The 23,936-nt window shown below is 41.2% G+C and overlaps 1 protein-coding gene across 2 annotated transcripts in view; it reads right to left on the reverse strand.

Annotated features, from left to right (window-relative positions):
• SAMSN1 (SAM domain, SH3 domain and nuclear localization signals 1) overlaps positions 1–23,936 on the reverse strand; it is an 86,316-nt gene that overhangs the window by 59,204 nt on the left and 3,176 nt on the right. Inside the window, exons 2-5 of one of the 2 annotated variants that reach the window (XM_052666966.1) lie at positions 16,846–16,983; positions 6,930–6,970; positions 2,201–2,238; positions 1,436–1,522 (exon numbers count right to left, since the gene is read on the reverse strand). In XM_052666966.1, the coding sequence (XP_052522926.1) occupies positions 1,436–1,522; positions 2,201–2,238; positions 6,930–6,970; positions 16,846–16,983 (304 nt within the window). The remainder of the gene's footprint in view (positions 1–1,435; positions 1,523–2,200; positions 2,239–6,929; positions 6,971–16,845; positions 16,984–23,936) is intronic. The other variant, XM_052666976.1, reaches the window with a different exon arrangement.

A 23,936-nucleotide genomic window follows, 5' to 3' on the forward strand; every position in this document is an offset into this window, starting at 1 on the left:
TTGCTAAAAGTAAGACTTGCTTGGAAAGAAACTCTAATTTTTCTTTCAGTTATCATTAGAATCCTTTCCCTTTGAAGCCAGCGAGACTCCTTTTCTGCCCGTCAGTTCATCACAGGGGCAGAGTTCCTCCTTAGAAGGGTCTATTGTGATAGTACAAGGAGAAATTATTTCAAACTAAAAGATGGGAGATTTAGTTTGGATATGAGAAAAAGTATTTTATGACAAGGGTAGTGAAGCATTAGCACAAGTTGCCCAGAGAGGTGGTGGATCCCTATGCCTGGAGACATCCAAGTTCAGGCTGGATGGGGCTCTAAGAAACCTGATCTATCTGTAGGTGTCCCTGTTCACTACATGGGAGTTGGACTAGATGGTGTTTAAGGGTCCCTTCCATCTGAATCGAGTCTAGAATTCTCTGATTCTGTAAATTTTCTTGTCATCTTTTCATTCTGGCTGTGGTTTGTAGAAATCCAGCCTACTCATACAAAAGCAAATGCAATAGCGTTTACAATTTCAGATCCATTATTTTCCAAGCATTTAAGAATTCATCTTCAAGTGGTGAAGTAAATCCAGAGGGATACCTGGTACTTTGTCCTTTGCTATCTTTGGCATATCCTATTAACAGCAGAATCACTGAACAATGGATGATTTCTGGACCATTTTTACAGGAATTACTAAAAATAAATGTACTTCCCCTCTTGCCACTGTGTTGGCTTAAGTAGAGAATGAAAGATACATCCAATTTTATCTCACATATCAAAGATTCTGTTTATGCTAATGCAAGTGTTGAACTTTGACTGCTTTAGCCTCATAAGGCAGCGCTGTATTGGGTCTACCTTGGCTTTAGAAAGTACAAATACAAATTCAATTCCTGGAAGCAACATTAAGCAGGTTGTCAAAACATTTTGATTTTTTTAAAGCCTAGTTTAAAAAAACAAAGTGAATGCTCACATGTTATTTTTTCTAATTTAATGAATTTATACTGGTCAGATCTTACAGCATCACTAGCAAATTCCCTGTAAGACTGCTTCAATTAAAGTTAGTTGAAATGCACCTTAAAAAGCAAATTGGATAAGAGTAGCCTAGAAAATTCGTACCTAGCACTTGGAGCAGTGTAAAGTACACAGGGAACCATAGGATAATATTACATTTGTGAAGTCCTGTACAACCCAAAAATGACAATTTACCATAGGAGAATTCTTTTTTTGCCCACGGACCACAGACAGAATTGTTCACATAGCATGTTCTCAGCTTCCCAGTTTTAAAGTAAGCTTTATTTAAACTACTTTTTCCCCCCATTAGGACAAAGTAGATCTCAAAAGGATTTGACAAATTATTTAGTTTGATTATTTGTGAAAAATAAGAAATTTTCCTAGGTGCCATTTTAAAATACTTTGTGATCAAATGCAAAATCAGCTGAAATACATTTAGCAATTACCTTCAAGCTGACAGGGCCTTCTGATGTATGAATCATTCTCCAGCTTCCTGGAACCCTGCCAAAGTGTGCCATTCACATTTTTCCTGTCTAAAGTAAAAGCACAGAGAGCAGTCACCTAAATTCATAGCAAACCTGTGAAATAACAGGAAGGTCTATAAAAATAGCACAAGATTGTAAACCAAATGGGCTTGCAGAATCCTGTAGAATCCGCTCAAACAATAGTAAGTGGAAATAAGTAGATGATTTTGCAATATAGGAAATCTGACAGATTTGGGCAGACTTCAAGTTTTGTTGTCTTTTGTCCCTGTCTAGGACCTCATCTAACACTGTTAAAATTTGATCAGAATGATTTTTATCTTAACCTTGGTTTTAATACCTAGCAGCCCATAGAACACATGTGCCTTTATTTGCTTCCAGGAATTGCACTGAAAAGACTGAATTTGATTCTATCAGAGTGATTTACACTTTTTTTATTTAAATGTTTAAAGAGTCACTGAACATGCTAAGTATTTTCATATGCTGTTCCATTATAGATTCTTGAGTATAGGAACTAAACTGAAAATAAAATAGCTTTGGTTCCAGTATGTAACAACCAATGTATGTGTAGAAAGCGGGGGGAAGAAGGGGGAATACATTGATATCTTAGGTGTATTCTTCCTTTCCTTTGCATTTGCTCCAAGGGTTGTAAAGCAAATCAGACCCTTAATTAAATTTGGCTCTGTGAGATTAATAAGCATATAGTGAATGATTTAAATAGTTACTAACCAAACGCTTCATTTTCAGACAGAGACTTCTGGATGGATCTAAAAGAATTAAAAGAATTAACCATTAGCTAAAAGTCAGAATGACAAATGAAAGCACATTTAATCAAATATGGTTATTTTCAACCTAATTCTTCAATTCCCAGGGATTTGGCTGTGCAATTCATACTGGCTTCAATTGGAGTTAGTTGTTTTACTTCATTCACCCAGTCATTACTTCCACATGCCACAGAGGGCTCTGAAATCTTTTGAGTTTTCACTTTGTAGAAGTGTTTTATTCAAGTTTCTTTTTGTAACAGGGATCTCATGACTGAATCAGGGACGCCATCAGAAGGAGAATAAGAGATACATTTCTTTAGACATGATCTGAAATGTCCTGCAACTTACAGAAATTACCATCTGAAGTTTGGTGACATGATAATAAATTAAACCAAACAGCTACAGAAGAACATACATAACCCACAAACTGTGTGGGGTCGTTTTATTGCTCCAATAAACCTTGACCTCTTCGCATGTTTACACCAAGATATAATGCTAACTCATGCTTCCATCTGCAGTGAGTGGTTCAAAGATTCATACACAAAGAATACATTAATAGAAGAAAAAAAATCTCAGAATTAAGACAGATTTATCCTGTATATTAATTTGTTTCACTTTACCCATTAAAAACAAAAACAAAAAAACAACAACTTATAGTAATTTTTGAGCTAGAGGATGAAGCCAGAAGACAATACTAGGTAAGTCTTTATCTTTTATCTATAGACTCTTTAATCTATGACAATAAGCAGAAGGGAAAGCGCACAAAAATTGAGATCCCTCTCCCATACTCAAGCAGGTGGCAAAGGGTTTTCTGAATGAGAGGACACAACTGAGCTATTGATTTGTCTGTGAACAGTAGTTCCTTTTGAAACTGCTTAGAAATTTTTTTCATTTCCAGAGATTCACTATTATTTTACTGTTTAAAGAAAGCATACTTCTGTTACTTCTGCTACTGATATTCATTGTTCTCTTCCTTGTTGCCCTGATGTAAGGAAGAGAATGATCATTTGCCTGCTGTAAGGGAAGATCAGTTTCAAGACCATCTAAAGAAGCTGAAGGTGCGCAAGCCCATGGGACCCAAGGAGATCCATCTCTGGGATCTGAGGGAACTGACAAAGTTGCAAAGCCATCGTATTTGAAAAGTCATGGCAGTATGGTGAAGTTCCCACTATTTGGAAAAGGAGAAACATAACCCCCATTGTCAAGAAGGGAAAAAAAGAAGATCCAGGAAACTACAGGCCAGTCAGTTTCACCTCTGCCTGGCACAATCATGGAACAGATCCTCCTTAAGGTTCTACTAAGACACATGGAAATTAAAGACAAGGTGGTTGGTGGTAACCATGGTTTCACCAAGGGCAAGTCATGTCTGACCAACATGGTGGCCTTTCATGGTGGAGTTACAGTGTTAGCGGATAAAGGAAGAACAACTGATATCATCTACCTGGACTTGTGCAAAGTGTTTGACACTGTCCAACATGACATCATGGTCACCAAATTGGAAAAGAAAACGGATTTGATGGATGGATTATCCTCTGGATAAGGAACTGGCTGGATGGTCACACTCAGAGAACTGCAGCCAGTGGCTCAGTGTCCAAGTAGAAACCGATGATGAGTGACATTCCTCACAGTATTGGGACTGGTGTTATTTAAAATCTTTTTAGGCAGCATGGACAGTGGGATTGAGTGCAACCACAGCAAGTCTGCAGATGACACCAAGCTGAGTGGTGCAGTTGACACATTAGAGGGAAGGGATGCCATCCAGAGGGATCTGAACAGTCTTGAGAGGTGGGCCTATGCCAACCTCATGAAGTTCAACAAGGTCAAGTGTGAGGTCCTGCATCTAAGTCAGGGCAATCTCAAGCACAGGTACAGGATGGGGAAAGAATGGCTTGAGAGCAGCCCTGAGGAGAAGGATTTAAGGGTACTGATGAAAGATTCAACATGAATGGGCAATGCGTGCTTGCAGCCCAGAAAGCAAACTGTATCCTGAGGTGATTCTGCCCTTCTTCTGAGACCCCATCTGGAGTACTGCATCCTGTTCTGGAGCCCTAAACAGAAGTAGAACATGTAGTTGTTCAAACAGGTCCAGACGAAGGCTACAAAGATGAGCAAAGGGTTAGAGCAACTCCCCTATGAGGACAGGCTGAGAGAGCTGGGACTCTTCAGCCTGGAGAAGAGAAGGCTTTGAGCAGACCTTATAGCAACCTTCCAGTACCTGAAGGAGGCCTATAGGAAAGCTGGGGAGGGGCTTTTTGTAAGGGCATGTAGTGAGAAGATGAGGGGAAATGGTTTTAAACTGGAAGAGGGTAGACTTAGACTAGATATCAGGAAGAAATTCTTTAATGTGAGAGTGGTGAGACACTGGAACAGGATGCCCAGTTTGCTGTGGATGCCTCTTCCCTACAAGTATCCAACGTCAGGCTGAATGGGGCTTTGAGCAACTTGGTCTAGAGGGAAGTATCCCTGCCTATAGCAGGGGAGATGGAACTAGATGCTCTTAAAGGTGCTTTCTAACCCAAACTATTCTATGATTCTATGATTCTGTGATTTCTCACTGACTTTCTCCATATCTATGGAAAAGGCCAATCAAAAATTTCTACATTATCAAGTAGAAGTTTGATACCAGTTTTAAGAGATTATTCTTTTACATCACTGTCTCAAAGCTTGCTGGGGACAACTACAAGCAAGTCCTGGGCAAGGGTTGAGAAATCCTTTGTCTGAGGGACACAGATGGACAAGGCCAGGGGCAGAGAGAAATAAGCCCAGCTTAATGGCTGTGAAGTGGTCTTTTGTGGGGGCTTATCTCAAGGAAGATGGCCATCTCAGGAGGTGTTGCACGTGACTCTTGCTCAAGCGCCCAGAAAACCACGCTGGCAGAAGAAGGATAAAAAGGGAACCTACAACCATGAGTTGAGGTTTTCTGGCAACAGATTCCTCACGAAGAAGAAGAGATTTCTGCCACGAGAAGCCTCATGACCTGCCTCTCTCCCTCCTGGACTTGCTCTGCGCTCTACCAGCATGCTGAAGAAGAACCAAGATGTCTGCCATCAGATTCCTCACTATGGAATTCCTGCATGCTGACAGACTCTCCTGGGCCTGCTACCTGAGTCCTGCTGCTTCTGCCCGGATTGGCTCTACAAATTCTTCCTGCTACCTGCTTGCTGCCCAAGGCCCGCCATGCTGCTGCTCCCCCCTGCTGCTTCTGCCTCGGACCTTCGAAACGTGCAATGGGACGCTGCTGGATCCTGCTGCTGACTCTCCCTACTTTACACAATTCTTGCTTCTTTCCTATCTTTTCTATTGCCCTCCTTCCCTTCCCCGTCTCCCTGATTAGGATTTATAATAAACTGGTCAGATCAACATTTGAACCATTTGTTGATCTCACACCGGGTATGCAGATATTAAAAGAACCTCATCTCCCTCCTATAAATTGAAGCAAGAAAGCAGCACAGTGATGTCTGGACATTCACAGCAAAATAAGATTTGAATGCAATTCACATTGGGAGAAATTGTCTTAATCTTATTCGTTATTTATATTGATTATTCAAGTGATCAAGACAACCTTTCTAAATTCTGATTAGTTAAATGGAATGGAGTTAGTTTTAGAATAAAATAATATTATTTGCATTGTAAGATTTGAGAGTGGAGGCAGAGATTACTATTCCTATCACTAGGGTAGTCTTGGTACTGAACTAAGCAGGTGTCTCAGGCAGCTTGGTGATTGCATCATATTTGGTAGAGCTATTTTAAATTATTTATGCTGTGGTAATTCCATGCCAGCATACACAGCAGTTTAGCTTCCTTAAAAGTATTAAATGATGATTAGAAAAAAATGTGAATAATGGAGTTATATCCGTACTTAGATAAATGAAATTTTGGAAAGGAAGAGCATTTTCACAACGAAAAACAGATGAAAACTGTCTATTAAGACAAATGAGATTTTCACTGAAGTTATTATCTATTTTGAAATTTATTAGCAACATAGAGAGATGGCACTGATGATCTGAATTTAATGATGCTCATCCTAAAAAAGAAAAAAATAGAATGACATCCAAGGATTTTCATGCCACAGCTGTACAGATAAGATCTGTGTTTATCATTCCATTAGGCAGGATTTCATTTGAAGGGAACGTCATCGGTAATGCAAAAACTGCTAATCTCAAGACAAAAAAAGGAAATTTTCAAAATAAACTCTGCTTGCTAATATATTCGTCCAAACTGGTATTGTGCCTTAACAAATTGACATGAAGTATGCTGCTGCCTCAAATGTATTTGATTAAATAAGGTTTGTCCTGCTTAATCTGAATCATTTTGCAAACTAATTTTTTATTTGGATTAAAAAACACAACTCTTCAGAAGATTATCAGGTCAATGGTACAAACGTTCCATAAAATAGGTTACTTCAGTCTTTCAGAAAAGTGGACATACGGATAAAACAAGCTCAGATTAACTGCATTTGATTTCAGCTATTCTGTCCCAATATTTTGTAAGATTTATGTATACGAAAAAAAAGTCACAGCAAGAAAGCTTTACTAATATTACACGCCTGTTACTTGGTTCCCAAATGTAATATTAATACATGTACGCTATGAAAATTAATGTAACATTGGCAAACACATTAACAAAACAACAAGGGTGAAAGAAACAGATAAATATAGCGACACTGCGTAGACCTTGAGTTGGTCTCAACTTACTTTCTCTTTTTGGTCACTGTGTTCTCAAAATCAGGAAATTCCTTAAATAAAAAAAAAACAGAGAAAAGATATGAAAATCATAATTTTTTAATCAAAATATAATATTTTCCTCACTGTAAGGACAATGTAAGATGGCTTTATGCACATTTGATATGTGTTTTTAATATCCACTAATATTCAACAAGTGAAACTATGGAGGACACAGTGCAGGAGAGAATATACATAAGTAAGTGTCCTAGATTTTCAGAGATTTCAATATCAATGGCTCCCAAGAAGTTGACACTGACAGCTGTAATACGGACAAAAAATCAGAGCACAGTACTCTTACATCAAAAATGGGTATTTCCAGCATAATATGATTCTTTTTAATACTGCCTCCATAATGTAAATTTTATGAGGATAAAATGCTCACAGATTACAATGGGACGAATCTTTCTAATGGACACAGAAAAATGCAGACTCTCTAATTCCCTTACATGCAGAGGATGTGATCATCCCTCTGTACTCAGCACTGGTGAGGCCACACCTCTGAGTACTGTGTTCAGTTTCAGGCCCTTCACTGCAAGAAAGATATTGAGGCCCTGGAACATGATCAGAAAAGGGCAGTGAAGCTGGTGAGGGGTCTGAAGCACAAATCTTATGGGGAGCAGCCAAAGGAACTAGGATTATTCAGTCTGGAGGAGGCCTCTTCTCCCATGTAACTAACAATAGGGATAGAGGGAACAGTCTCAGGTTGTGCCACAGGAGATTCAGGTTGGACATCAGGAAATACTACTTCTCCAAAAGAGTAGTCAGGCACTGGAATGGGCTGCTCAGGAAGGTAGTGGAGTCACCAATACTGGAGGTGTTCAGGAAATATTTAGATACATGCTTAGGCGATGTACCAAGAGACATGGTTTAGTGGGAACTATAGGTGATATTTCTTAAGACAGAGTATCAAAGCAATATATCACTTTCATATCTATTTCTTCCAGCCTGGAAAACAGAAACCGGGGTAAAAATATCCATGATGAATGTCATTTAGATCTGCTGGGCAACAAGGCACATTTAAAAAATAAATATGAAAACATCAATTTATAGATCTATTTCTCATATTCTTATGTTTAATTTTTTTCCTTTATGTAATATCATCTACACAGCTCTGACCACAGTAATTTAAAAAATACCAATCAGCTTGCAGAATGAAAAGGCAGAACACATATTACACAAAACGATGCAAGTGTATAACTGAGAATTTTATATTTTTTTTCCTTCTCTTAGTATAATCCATCATTCTTCTGAAAAGGCTTTTCCATTAGGAAAAGGCTGTTTTATTGCATTGAGTTTATTTTAGCAGAGTGCAGGAGGCCCCACTAGTACCTGGACACAATCTGTGAATGCTAATAATTGTATGCAGTTTCCACTTCCACAAAATAGTTTTGCAAGTATAGTTTCACTCTCAGATACTATATGTGGATCAAAAGAGTATACCTTTTACCTGAAATACTGCAAGCAATGGAAGAAAAAGTTCTTACCGAAATAAAAAACAAACCTCTCAGCATGTCTTGGGACAAATCTTTTCAATGGTTGAAAGATGTTGAAAAAGTGATTTTAAAAAGGGTAGCATCAACATCTCATTTAAAAACATCAACCTTTTTATCTCAAGAAGGCTCATTAAAGGAAATGCTATGCATGAAGGTCAGAGACCACACAGAGAACATTGTTAAGTTAGAATCTCTATGAAAACCAGAGCAAAAAACTGCAGATGTGGCATTCTCTGAAGTTCAGTGTGGCCTCATACCTGGAAACATGATTAATTCAAGTCTGGACATGCCAAATATCTGGTTCGGAACATGCAGGTTTAATATTTGCTCTACAATTTCAAACAAATGTTTCACTATGTTTCCTAAAATGCAGTAAAAGATGCATGTATCACACTGCTTCACATGTTGAGGCAATGCTGAAGAATTCATTAGACATAATGGAATGCGGTGTCACCATGGAATATGATGGTGGGATTCTATGGGCATTTAAAATGGCTCCTTTTATTCAGTGCACCTCTTTTTGTGATGTCTGAATCAGCTGTCTGATTGGAGTACAAAATAAATTATTCTTCTTAGTACTTACTTTTTAAGTTTTTACGTTACTTGAATACACTAGAAAATCCTACCACTGTGATCTGTAACTAAGAATTAAGTAGTTTTGCAAACATGTTTTACCTTTAATTGTAAAGAAAGTTTCATCTAAAATCTCATCTCTACATTCTCTGAAGTTTGTCATTACCTTTTTAATGGAAATTAGAAAAGTTTCCCTATTCCAAATACAAATGATTTATTTCTTAAAAATAAACTAAATGTATGTGGAAACAGCATTATGAAATTGCAATAAAGTCCTTTCCTCCCTGCTTTCATCAAATAGCTCTGAATTAAGGAATGAGTACCTCTAGTGTTTACAAGTAAGCTGAAAAAGCTAGAGCTCCTCTGTTTGTTAGACTTAAGCAGGGAAATAATGACTTCAGGTAACCAGCCCTCTTTCTCCCAGTGGTATCAAATGCCAATTATAAAGTAGGTAATGTAACTGCTTGTGATTTTGATGACAATAACTTAGAAAGACTGATAAATTATTTGGCATTTTTCTGATACACAAGGTAGTTGATCATATCACAATTAACATTTGAAAAATATGTGGACATCTGTGATTTCAATCTGACAGGAAATGTATGAAAATATTTTTAATGTAGAAGATTTTTCTTGTGAAGCTTAACACAGGCCATGAGGTAGAATATGAAGAAATTCAGTTTCCCAGTTAATAACACTGTTAAACACAAACTGTACCCATATGATTCATTATGCACTTTTGGCTACCAGCTGTATCTGAGGAAGACTTGTTTCAACACTGCTAAACTTAAGATTTGGAAAGAGCTCTGTAAATTTATTTTTTGCTCTCTATTTGTGAAGACAACTGAAAAACTACTGAGAAAGTACCCCAAAAGTTAATAGACATGCCCCTGTGAGAATTAAAATCAATAAACAAGTGTGTATAACATGCACAAGCCATTACTACAGGAATCCAGATTGGGAACACCTCAGGCAAAACATTTCATACACTAAATAAGATAAAAAAAGAGTACATGAAAGATTGTTCTTTATAAACAATGTGATGGCATGCAGCCAGATGCAAAAGTAATCACGACTCAAAAAGGTGTTCAGTGAGTGTATTTTCTGAATTATGTCCTGCACAGCTCCAGTTGCCACAACACCCTGTATTTTCCACGTCTCTGGTGGAACGTCACAACCCAACTATGACTGAGACAAATCACAAGAGACGAGATAACAGCAAGAAAATAACTGCTTTGCTGCAGCAGGAGGAAAAATTTCCACTAGGTCTAACTTCCATCTTCTGAATTGAGGGGAGCAGAACTTGAATGCCTGCTATGTTGATGTACAAAGTAATACGGACAAAAGAAAGGGGGAAATTCTCCCAAGAAAGAGAAGTGTCATGTCAAGCTCCTCCATCCTGAGGAAATATAACAGCTCTGTGGAATCTACACGGCCATGGCTCAGCCGATCATTTAAACATACTCTCAAGCCCATACCCATTAGTGATGCACTTAAGTATATGCATTACTGAATAATGATAGATGGTTGAATCAGGGCCTGAGGGAGCCAATAATGCACTGAATTTATCATGCTATGGGGGCTGCCCCGCAGCATGGAACTAAGTGACGGAATTAAAAATGGGAGAGAAGTACAAATGGGCTCAGTTAATAAGCTTAACGGCTTCATCCAAGGTGTAGGTCTAATAACTCACATGCTAGAAATAGCAGATAAGATTACACATAGTCCTTTGGCCTTAGCAGCATTTTTCCATAGGTCTTACCATTGACACGTCATCACTAATCTTGTTTTCCATTTCTAGAGAGTATTTTATAAATAACCATGTTGATTCTACAGCCTGCACAGTGACACAGCATTGAGCTGTTATTTTTAGTTAAGTGCTGAGCTGAATGTTCTCTCAAAACATAAAAAATAAAGCTCACAGCCAGTCTTATGGGGCTTCTTGTTAATATTTAGTGAGCCAGCAGATTGCTTCCCACTTACCCTTGCTTTTATTGATGATGAATTTAAATTTACGATGAATAAATATGCCATCACTAAAATATCTCCCTTAGGAAAACAGAAATATATTATTAGAGATAGCAGAAACGAAAGCGCTGGATTCTTCTATTCGCTGCTGTTTATATCTTCGTGGTCTAGGCAATACCACAGAAACAGCTCTGAGTAATATGAGAACAACTTCATTTTTTTCAGATTGATATCTAGCATCTTCTAATCCTACACTCGCAACTTATCTGCTTCTCTAGGCTGGCTCAATGAAAATAAAGCTGCATTGGACAGGCTGTTTACTTGTATAGGGTTTAAAATTTATGAAGTTTCACTTCTTATAAAGGTAATGAAGAGTCTGAAGGAAAGTTGCTGAATCAGAAAACAGAGCAAAATAGGAAAAAAAGTAAGAAATAAAAAGCATGAGGTCACTGCATCTTTAATTCTTAGTCTTACACACTGTAATTAACCTAGTGCTGAGCACAGTGTTATGGATCTGACTCTCCCATAGCTTGGCAAGATAAAGAACAAGTCACGGTAGTTGTCTGTTGCAAAGTACCGTGTCACATCCTGGACACAAACCAAAGGACAATTCTATTCTTTGCTTTATCTAAATCCAGTTCCTAGCAGATAAGCAAAGGACAAAGAAATAGCATAGCTGCCATTAGTTGGTCAGCTGGCTTGACGTCATACAGAAAGAGAAACATTCTGAATGGATGTAGGAGCTGAATGTCACATATTCATTAGAAGGACAGCATGCTTCAGTACTGTTTTATACCACAGCCGTAGCCAAAAAAGCTAGATCTTACATATCTGAAATACTGGAATCACACTAGGATCAGGTCACAGCCATATTTCACAACCACGATTAAAGACACTTAGGTGAAATGGTGTAGAAGTGGCTCATTTTTCTAGTAACGAGGTCACAACCAGATAATGGAGAGAAACCTGTCACACAAGAAAGCATCTCCAACTTCCTGCAACAAAACTGTAATTCAGGCACATCCCAGAGCCCAGGCTCACAGATCTGTGCTGATGTGATGAGGCCTCTTGAGATCTCTGCGCTACTATGCTCTCAAAACCAAACCATTGCACAAAGCATCGAGATGATAATCCAGAAGAGAGCATGCACAGAGTAAGTTGGGTCCGGGAAGAATAAGTTATTTCCATTCCTTTAGGATTCAAAAAACGCATGCAACAATTCCCCAGCCATTTTCCTGTTCCACTTGCTCAGATGTTCTTTCCACACAAGTCCCATTCACAAATCTACTTTGCATCACTGCAACACTGTAGGCCCAATAGACATATAGGTACGTGGTAACCAAACCACAGCACACAGGGGTAAAGCCTGGCATAATTTGTGCTGGCAGAAGTCTCTCTTCCTTTAATAATGAACATTCTGGTTTCTTTTTATTCTTTCTTTTTATTCTGTCACGAGACTGCATCATATGTCACTATTTTGCAAAGGTAGAGACAGTAATTACAAATAAAGGAGGCACCATTAAGCAGAAGAAAAAGATTATTAAATGAAATAAATTATTTAATGAAATAAATGAGATTATGAAATGTAATATTATCCCTATTATTCTTACTACTTAGGAAGAAAAAAAAAAATACAGAAGACAATTTCCTTCATGTTTGCTGAATGATTTTTTGATCAAATGTAATGGTTGTCCTGCAAAAGTTTTACAAAATTTATTAACGTTCACAAAATTCATACAACTCACTCATTAAAAATGTGTTTTTGTTAATAAAAAGGACAGCTAAAGGCACAGTTACAAACACAGAAACCAGGTGATTAGGTACAGGGATGAGATATCACAGAATCACAGGGGTTGGAAGGGACCTCCAGAGATCATCGAGTCCAACCTCCCTGTCAAAGCAGGTTCCCTACACCAGGTCTCACAAGTAGGTGTCCAGGCAGGTTTGAACATCTCCAGAGAAGGAGACTCCACCACCTCCCTGGGCAGCCTGTTCCAGTGCTCCGTCACCTCACTGTAAAGAAGTTCTTGCGCACATTTGTGCAGAACTTCCTGTGCTGCAGTTTCTGGCCGTTTCCCCTTGTCCTGTCTCCACACACTGATGAAAAGATCCGGCCTCGCCGCTCTGTCCCCCACACCTTAGATATTTATAGACCTGGATCAGGTCCCCTCTCAGTCTTCTTTTCTCAAGCTGAACAGACCCAGTTCACTCAGCCCTTCCTCATAGGAGAGATGCTCCAGGCCCTTCACCATCTTTGTGGCCCTCCGCTGGACTCTTTCCAAGAGATCCTTGTCTTTTTTGTACTGGGGAGCCCAGAACTGGACGCAGTACTCCAGATGAGGCCTTACCAGGGAGGGGGAGGATCACCTCCCTCGACCTGCTGGACACGCTCTTTTTAATGCATCCCAGGATGCCACTGGCCTTTTTTTTGGCCACAAGGGCACACTGCTGGCTCATGGCCAACCTGTTGTCCACCAGGACACCCAGGTCCCTCTCTGCAGAGCTCCTTTCCAGCAGCTCATCCCCCAACCTGTACCGGTGCATGCAATTATTCCTCTCTAGATGCGAGACTCTACACTTGCTTTTGTTAAGCCTCATCTGGTTTCTTACTGCCCAGCTCTCCAGCCTGTCCAAGTCTAGCTGAATGGCAGCACAGCCTTCAGGCGTGTCAGCCAATCCTCCCAACTTCGTATCATCAACAAACTTGCTGAGGGTGGCCACTATCCCCTCATCAAGGTCATTGATGAAGATGTTGAACAAAACCGGATCCAGCACCAACCCTTGAGGAACACCGCTGGTTACAGGCCTCCAACCGGACTCTGCATCACCAATGACGACCCTCTGTGCTCTGCCAGTTCTTAACCCACCTCACTGTCCACTCATCTATCCCACATTTCCTCAGCTTTGTTATAAGGATGTCGTGGGAGACAGTATCAAATGCCTTGCTGAAATCAAGACTACATCCACTGCTCTCCCCCCAACCACCCAGCCAGTGACAACATTGTAGAAGGCTAAGAGGCTGGTCAAGCATGACCCATACTGACTACTCCTGATAAGCTCCTTTTCTTTCAGTTGTCTGGAGATGGCATCCAGCACAAGCTGTCCTTTCCAGGGACAGAGGTGAGGCTGACTGGCCTGCAATTACCTGGATCTTCCTTCTTGCCCTTTTTGAAGACCAGAGTGACATTGGCTATCCTCCAGTCTTCAGGCACCGCCCCCATTTTCCAAGACCTCTCAAAGATGACAGAGAGCAGTTCAGCAATCACCTCTGCCAGCTCCCTCGGCACCCATGGATGCATCCCATTGGTTCCCATGGATTTATAAACATTGGTGTTGCCTAGGTGCTCTCGGACTGTCTCTTTCCTGACTAAAGGGAAGTCTTCCATTCCCTAGACCCTAGACTGACTTCCAGGGCATGGGAAACCTAAGAGAACCTTTTCACTGAAGATGGAAGTAAAGAAAGCATTCAGTATCTCCACTTCCTCAGCATCCCCCATTACCAGAACACCCCCCTCACTTAGTAGGGGAGCCACACTCTCCCTAGCCTTCCTTTTACTGTTAACATACTTAAAAAAGCCTTTTTTATTATCCTTTATCACCTTTGCCAGATTCAATTCCAGGTGGGCTTTAGCCTTCCTCGTTGCATCCCTGCAGGCCCTGACAACATTTCTATATTCTTCCCAAGTGCTCAGACCCTTTTTCCACAGCTCATGGACCTTCTTCTTCCCTTTTAGTTTGTGCATGAGCTCCTTGCTCATCCACACAGATCTCCTGCCACCCTTTCCTGATTTCTTGCTCATAGGGATGCACTGATCCTGAGCTTGGAAGAAGAGCTGTTTAAATGCTGTCCAGCTTTCACAGGCCTCCTTATCTTCTAACACCCTAGCCCACGGGATAGTTCCAAATAGGGATAGCTCCTAAAGTTCAGTGTAGCAACCCTACTTTTTGCTTTGCTTCTTCCACTCAAGATCTTGAACTCCACCATCTCATGGTCACTACAACCCAAGCTGCCCCCGACCATTACTTCCTTGACAAGCCCTTCTTTATTAGTGAGAATAAGGTCCAGCAACACCCTCCCCTCGTCAGTTCCTCCACTACCTGCATCAGAAAGATGTCTTCAATACATTGTAGGAACTGTCTGGACCGTGTGTGCCTGGCCATATTGCTTCCAATATATTGCATCCAGCAAATATCTGGATAATTGAAGTCCCCATAAGCACCAGTGCCTGGGATCATGATGATACTTTCAGTTGCTTATGGAAGGCCTCATCAACCTCCTCCTCCTGATCAGGGGGCCTGTAGCACACACCCACAACAGTGTCAGCCATACCAGCCTGCCCCTTGATTCTCACCACAAGCTCTCCACTGCTACACCACTTTCCCCCAACTGGAGTTCAATACATTCTAGCTGCTCTCTCACATTTAGAGCAACTCCACCACCCCGCCTCGCCAGCCAATCTTTCCTAAAAAGCACATAGCCCTCCAGGACAACATTCCAGTCACACGAGTCACATGTCCCACCATGTCTCTGTGACTGCAGTGAGATCATAGCCATGTGATTGCACACAGATCTTCAATTCTTCCTGTTTATTTCCCATACAGTGCGCATTAGTTTACAGGCACTTTAGGGAAGCAGCATTCCCCTGGCCCCTCTCCATCCCTTTGAACTCCACCCTCATCACCCATCAAGCTCTGTTTTGAGCCTTGAACTACCCGCTCAACCCAGCAGCCCCCAGCAGCCCCCAGCAGCCCCCAGCAGCCCCCAGCAGCCCCCAGCAGCCCCCAGCAGCCCCCAGCAGCCCCCAGCAGCCCCCAGCAGCCCCCAGCAGCCCCCAGCAGCCCCCAGCAGCCCCCAGCAGCCCCCAGCAGCCCCCAGCAGCCCCCAGCAGCCCCCAGCAGCCCCCAGCAGCCCCCAGCAGCCCCCAGCAGCCCTAGCCCTCTTACCTAGTTTAAACACTTTTCAGTTAGTCCCACTAGTTCCTGGGCTAGGATCCTTTTACCCCTTGCAGACAGGTGAGTTCCATCTGCAGCCATCATGCCAGGTGCTGAGTAAATTGCCCCATGGTCAAAAAAACCAAAATTCTTGTGTCTGCACCAACCTCTAAGCCATTTATTGACGAGGAGGGCTTTTTTTATCCTCTCAGTATCCTTCCCTGCCACTGAAGCGATAGAAGAGAAAACCACTGCATGCCTGCTCCATCAAGTACCCTCCTCAGTCCCTTGAAGTCATTTTTTATAGCCCTCAGGCTTCTCTCAGCAGCATCATCACTGCCGACTTGATCTACCGATAAGTGAGAGTAATCAGATGGGAGAATAAGACCAGAAAACTTTCTAGAGATATCCTTGACCCATGCCCTAGGGAGGCAGCACACTTCCCTACGGGTGGGGTCAGGCCGACATACTGGGCCCTCAGTTCCTTGTACAAGGGAGTTACCAATGACTATCACCCTCCTTTGTTTACTGGAGGAGGCAGTCTTCAAGCATGGAGCCGACCACCTCTCCTTAGAAAAGCTTGGAGGCTATCCCTCCACCTGATTCTCAGCCACCTCACCCTCTAGTTGCAGGGCTTCAAACCTATTACACAGAGGCACCTGAGGAATCAAGGTAGGTTGGGATGGACACTGCCTGTGTCACTGAATTGGGACCTGCTGCCATTCCTCCTCTCTTCTCAAGTTGGCTCTCTCGGTTTGACCATGGCTGAACGCTGGCTATAAAAAGCTTGAATATTTCAAACTAAATCCAAGCCAGCTGAACACACATGCATTTGGATACACAGTAATTTTCTTTTTTCTTTCTTTCTTTTTTTTTTTTTTCAAAGTACACTTCATTCTTTACAATTACAGTTTACTTACCAAAGACATAGACCTATCAGGCAGTCCACAGTTTGCACGTGTGCTCACTGGAGTGCTGGGCTGGCTGGAAGTACTGGTTGTATCATTGGGTTCTTGACGTTCGGGGACAGGCTCATACAAGCTGTCCATTGAACCCTCCTAAAATAAATTGAAATAGTCTTATAAAGATGAATACTTGTAAATCCACTTAAAAACAAACAAAAACATTCATTTTGTGTGATTTGTAAAATGTAAAGACTGATTTTCCTCCATTATCTTTCAAAAAACTTAATTTCCTCTCTGTAAAAAACATACAGTGCAATTGAAATTAATGTGATATATTATATAAAAACATTTATTCTATATACTATACTCTAGTACAGAAGATAAATACAGATGCACATTCAAAGCTAGGCTGCTGATACATAATGTATCAGCAAAGCTGGCCACACTCCTTTTAATGCACTTCGGAATCCCATTGGCCTTCTTGGCCACCGGGGCATAGCTGGCTCACAGTCAACGTGTCATCCACCAGGACCTCCAGGTCCTTCTGCACAGAGCTCCTCTCCAGCAGATCATGCCTCAACCTGTACTGCTACTTGTGGTTATTCCCTCCCAGGTGCAAGACTCTATTCTTGATTTTGTTCAACCCCATCTGATTTCTTACTGCCCAACTCTGCAGCCTGTCCAGGTCTTGCTGAATGGTAGCACAGCCTTCTGGCATGACAGCCACTCCTCCCAGCTTTGTATTGTCAGTATATTTGCTGAGGGTGAACATTATCCCCTCATCAAAGTTGACAGTGAAGACACTGAACAAGACTGGACCCAGCACCAACCCCTGGGGAGCACTTCTAGTCACAGGTCTCCAACCAGACTCTGCACTGCTGATCATCACACTCTGAACTTGGCCAGTCAGACAGTTCTCAATCCACTCATCTACTCATCTATCCCATGCTTTATCAGCTTTGTTAGGATGAATAAAAGATAAAGCACTTGATCCTGTAACGAGGACTGCAATTCAGATGGCTTCAAGAACATAACTGATTTGGTGGGACTGCTTTCTAAATTTCTAAAATATCAAATAAAAACACAGGAACCAATTAGAAGAACAGAGAAGTCATACCTTTCCTGTTTATTCAAACAGCAAAATGTACTTTGTGTTTTTTCTAGTTGGACCTACAGAGCAGCTTCTGGGAGACCAGTGACATGGCAGAGCATTGCCTGTGCACACAGCTACTCCCTTACAGAAGCTGTGCAATTGAAATAAAAGAGCATTTGCAAGAAATTGTGTCAGACTGAGAAGAGATTGCTATTTTCTTCTGTTAATGTTGCACAGAAAATGATTTCCACTCCCATCTGTAGAACCCGAGGGACACCACGGAGTCCAGAAGGGAGAGATTCAGGGGACCAAACAGGGAAGGGAAAGCAAGGTCTGGACAAGGAGTGATCCCCTTCAGGTACAGTTTTATTTGCTCCTTGACTCAAGTGAAAATACCCATGGCTCTGTGCAGGACCAGCAACAAGGGCAGGTCAGCAACGCCTGCTCTGGCTGCTGCACCAGATGGGCCATAAGCACTGCAGTGATGTCACCATGATGACACATGGGCACCATGGTGATTTTTGAGCCTCTCCCCCTGTAATCCCTTGACAGTTCTGTGGGATTTCACTTGCTAGCTGGCAGGGCAAAGGGTAGTTCCCTGTAGTTCCCTGCAGAACTGGCTGCAAGCACAAACCACATACTAAGACAGTAGACATTGAAAGGGAGCTGTCTGCAGTAGGAACTTCTGGTTCTGATCCAGAGGGTCTGGCTGCATTCCCAGGCTCTCCTGATCTTCTGGGTTAGGATAGAGGAACAGCCTGGGCATCAAAAATGGATGAAAAGGATGCCCTAACTTATCCTCATCAGGAGGAAATCAAATGTATAGCTCATGCTTCTTACAAGGAGAGCACATGCAGAGGCAGTATTATCTCTGCAGCCCTCACTTTTCCTGAGAAACTCTGGGTACTGGTTGAAAGTCACCAATTTAAGAGCATTTGGTGGGGTCAGAATGGAAGCTGCATTGTAACTGACCAAGAAATGTTTCAGATCGAAGTACTGGGAAAGAAAGGATCTTTGAGAGTGTTTGGGATGCATGAAAAACTTTATTCATCAGCTTAATGTGTATAGAATCACAAAAGCTCTGCGTGACTCCAAAAGATCTCCCTCGCTTCCTGAGTTTCTGGCAGAGGAAGAGGCATTTGTGGCTCACAGGAAGGTACATCAGCTGCTCCATACACTAACCAACTCTCATAATATTCTCCTGGAAGAGTTGGGGGGGAAGTGTATAATAAAATAAGCCTTGGTAACAGAGGAGATGAGGATGACAGTGAACATTCTGATCCTAATTTCTTCCTCTGGCTGTTTGCAGGAATTTTAGAAGTAGCATTGCTGACTACTAGAAATGTGGGAAAAATATATTTGGGCTTTATCCAGCGAGTCAGAGCCCGTAGAACAGAAAGATAAATAAATGAGGGTATTAAGAGTCTGTTACTTCAACATATCTTGCTTTAATCAGCCTAAATTTAAAATGAAAGACATTTTAATATCCATGTTTGTCTTCAGCAATTAAAAGTTGAAGTTTCTGTATCTCGCTGTCTTTCAAATCACAGCTCTTCTCCTTTGTATTTTCAGTTACTTTGCTACTACAACCCATACTTCAGAAAAGATCACCCAGAGCTGCTGGAACTCTGCAAGCACAGAGTTGCCCAAAAGAGAAGAGCTGTGGCTGCACCCAACCCACAGGAAGAGCTGAACGAGGGGCCTCCAAGGAGCAGCCCAGATGTCCAGCTCATGGAGGGAACGGCTGCTGGGCCAGAGAAGAGCCTGCTGACAGCAGATCCACAAGCAGGCACACAGACAGTGCCACCCATGGGGCCTCCTCCAGCCAAGCAACTGCAGAAAGCTCCTACCCAAGCTCAAACAGGCAGTGCTGCAACTCCACCAGAGCCTGCTGCTGCACCAGAGAGGGAAGAGTGCCAGCCTCTGGCCCCCTCCCTGCTGCCACTTGGCAGCAGCCCCATCTTGGGTGCGGTTTCAACTCCTCCATCTTACAACACTCTGCCCTTCAAGGCACCGACTTTTACACCTGGCTCAGTGTGGCAGGCATTTGCCCAGCCCCCACAGGAATCTGAGCTGCAGGATCCTGGGGCTGCCCTGCATTATTTCAGCCAGTGTTTTGCCATGGCCATGTTGGCAGCAGCCAAGGTGACATCAGCTAACTGTGGGGCCTGGGCAGTCCCACACTGCCCAACATGCACCTGCAGCTCCCACAAAGCAGTCCCGCCTTGCCCAGCATGCACCTGTGGCTCTGACAGAGCAGATGCAGAAGAGCAGCACCCATTTATAGGTTTATAACTTCATACTTCACAGACAGGTATTTCTGGAAATAGGAGGTTAGAATAACAAAATAATAGAATAATAAAAATTCTGCTTGCCATGTCCTTTTCATTTACTCATTCAGGTGAAAGATCACGTTTTTATTTTGTCTTCAAAAATAAACAGAAACAGTTGTTCTCTAACATCAAATTAACAGTTTTCTGTAACAGTGAAGCTCTAGACTCTTAGCCATAGAGAGTAAAAGATTGGATGATGCTTGCATGCTGCATGTACAAAGAATGCTCTTCTTAGTGACTTCTGAGGGAAAATAGAGACTAATTAAACAGCAGCTTTTTCATTATTGAAGACTCAGAAAGAGAATGCCACCTTCGTAGGATGACTGCTCACAAGATACTGCTCTACACTGTCAGGCAACAATAACTCTTGCTTTAATTTCTGGGCTAACATTTACCAAGGGTCTGAGAAAACAAGTGCTTTGCAGGGGCCTTCTCTGCAAAATCAAAGAACACTGTTCAGAAGACCTGGGAAGATATTTGGCCTTTCTTGTTACAGAAAGGTTATAATGCATATCAATCTGGCAACTGTCTTATATTTTTAAATCTCACTTATTTAACATCCTAAACCCTATGTGTTGTACCAAGAAGGCAGTGCAAGAAATAACCAACCAAAGAAAGCATAAGGCAGCATTGCCACAGACTGACTGCTGCCCTAGATTGTGCTCATCCACGTAGTGAACAGGAAAGCTGAAAGCTGGCCAGTATTTTGGGGAGTTAGTTTTAGAGCAGATCATTTCTTTCACCAAGTACAACACTGGATCAGCACTGCCTTGGTGACCAAATGTTTGGCAAGAGAGAATTTGAGTGGAAGAGAAGTGAAATGCAGAGGCAAAACAAGAAGACAGATTTCTTAACCCTTCTTTGGATGCTCTACAGCAGTTTTACATCCTTCTTTTATTTTCAACTTGGATACAAATTATAAAACACCATACATGTGAATCAAGTCATTAAAATTATTTTAGCACAGCTTTTAAGAAAGAATTTATTACAATATTGTTGATAGATATGTGAAAATACAGAAATGAGGCAGCTGTTGGAAGCATACAAAACGTATTAGCATCATCCAGTATAGTCATTTTATAGATCTGCTGATCACATGAATGAACAGATGTAGAGGGGAAAGAAGAGTTCTGATGAATTCATTAGAAAAGGGCATATTTTTCTCTCCGGCAATCTCAGTATAAGAAGGTAACTGCACTGAATGAAACTTACTTTATTTTCAAAGTAGTTTCAAGTCTTCAATGTATCAACATCTAGAAGAATATTTCACTGCTTTTACCTGCACTGTTATACTCACTGGAAATACCCCTGTTTTTTGGTCAGTGAAAATGGCATTACCTATAATTCTCAAATATGCTGGCATACATCCTCAATGAAAGTACTGCTTCCAAAATATATTGAACATTTGCATTTCAGATCTAATATGAAGGAAACGAACAATATGGGATTCCAATCTCTGCACAAAACAACCAATATTGTAAAGCATTAACCTTATATATGCACACTATATAATTTCCAGATCTTTAAAAGTTACTTAGATATTCACAAATGTCTTTTAGATAACACATGTACTATTTTCCTTAAATTACAGACTTACACATTACTTCAGAAAGAAATTCTACCATATAAAAAAAGTATGCCAGTTTAGATACATATTTAAGTCACAGCATCTTCAATCAAGCTTTGGGTTCTTTTTTTGTTTTCTTTTGTTTTGTTCTTGTTGTTTGTTTCATTTTCTATTTATTTTTGTGAGTTTTTTTAAAATCTTTACCTCCTTTATTCCTTAATGTGTAAATTAATCTGTACAGTGTGAATATACAATTACTTTTCCTGTAAGGGAAATCCTTATTTCATTCTGTCTTGCACCCAGACACCATCTTCAGATCATCTCCATGTGAGATGTGGGACTGAAAAAAGTGAAGGTATCGAAAAAGTGAGGACATAAGAAAGTGTGTGAATGGAGCATACCAACAAGAACAAGTGTTCATAAGGAATAATGCAAGGGAAAGTTAATGCTCAAGAAAGAATGCATGCAGGAAAAATCCAGAGGTTGGTGGCCCAGCCTGTGGCAGGGGGGTTGGAACTTGATGATCCTTGGGGTCACTTCCAACCCAAGCCATCCATGATTTTATGAGAAGGTGAAGAAGAGAAAGAAGAGAGAAAGAGCAAGGGAGAGAAAAGCAGAGAGAGAAAGAGTGTGAGATATGAGCAGTGACTGGGAAGTGCTTGAGAAAAGGCAAAAGGAAGAAACGAGATGAGAGAGAAAGCTTGTATGAGAAAGATTGAGCACAGTGGTGCAAGAAAAGGTGTAATCCTTTGAGAACACATGAGTGTGTGAGATTGAGAGCTTGTGTGAGAAACAGCAAGTACATGGGAGGGAGAGTGACAGCATGAGAAAGCATGAGAAAGAGGGTGCCAAAAAAAAAAAAAGGGTGAGGACATGGAAAGGAGCAAGGCTGCAATAAGGGGGAGCACTCAAGAAAGTGAGTAAAAATACGCAAATGTGGCCAAGAGAGAGCAAGATAACAAGCATGCGAGAAGAGTGTGTGTGTGCAAGAGAAAGCATGTGAGAAAAGCATATGAGAAAGCACGTGAGAAAAGCATACAAGAAAGATTATGCAGGAAAGAGTGAGGAGACAAAAGGAAGAGATGGCATGGGTAAGAAAGCAAACACAAGGGCACTAGAAAGAGCACTGTTATACATGGGACTGCACAAGTTCATGTGGGAGAGAAATTGAGAGAGGGAAAGCTAGATGGTGAGGAGCTGGGCAGAGTTAGCAAGGGCCTCCAAGAAAGGGCCTGTAGGCCTCCCCTTTGCCCCCAAGATTAATGAGAGAAAATTATTTACAGATTTGAGCTCGTGCAGACTTGGAATTTATTCAAATCTTTAGTAGTTCTGAGCACATTAAACAGCACAAGGCAACGCGAGAGATAACAGGAAAAAAACAGCTCAATTCTGTAGTGCCTGCTACTTTTCCTTTATGGCAGAAAAGATCCTAATTCAGAGGTAGAGGAAAATAATTGTCTGCATTTCTTTACTTTGCATGTTATTTCTATTGTGTACATGGATCATAAGGCGCAGAGAATAACAGCTGTTTTAGTTTATAACTTTAAATATAATACATTTTCTACTGAGTTGTCAGCACATCTTTCAATCAGCTATCAAAATAAAACACATAACTAGTTCTATGCTACTGAAAACCACTAAGACTATTAGACTTTCATTCAGTACTTTATGTTTCACTAGCAAAACTGGTAGTGAGAAAGCTACCGTATGGAAGAGAAATAGACAAATGTAAGGAAACCTATTTAGCTTACACCAAATTGGTGCTCAACTTGAACATCTGATTCGAGTCCATGTAATTTAGGAGTGTTGTTTACTTTCCCTAGCTCCTTTCTCTTGTAGGTTTCTGTTGGCAGCACTGCAGCATTGGAAATTCTTCCCTGTTTTCATCACTTCCATTGCTAGTAATACTGTTCCCCGTCAAAGGAGGTTGTAATTATCCTTTAAATATCACTATCTGTAAGAAGGGTTTTTTTTGTTCCTCACATATCCACTTTCTGGATATGGAAACTTTCCTGAAATTCAGTTTTTCTTTGAACCAGAAACATATCTGGATGTACCTCTCTTAGCAATGATTAAAGACTTGATACGAGAAAGTATTATATGAAGCATATCT

This window comes from Tympanuchus pallidicinctus, unplaced genomic scaffold (assembly GCF_026119805.1).
Source record: "Tympanuchus pallidicinctus isolate F22 unplaced genomic scaffold, pur_lepc_1.0 scaffold10, whole genome shotgun sequence".
Lineage (NCBI taxonomy): Eukaryota > Metazoa > Chordata > Aves > Galliformes > Phasianidae > Tympanuchus > Tympanuchus pallidicinctus.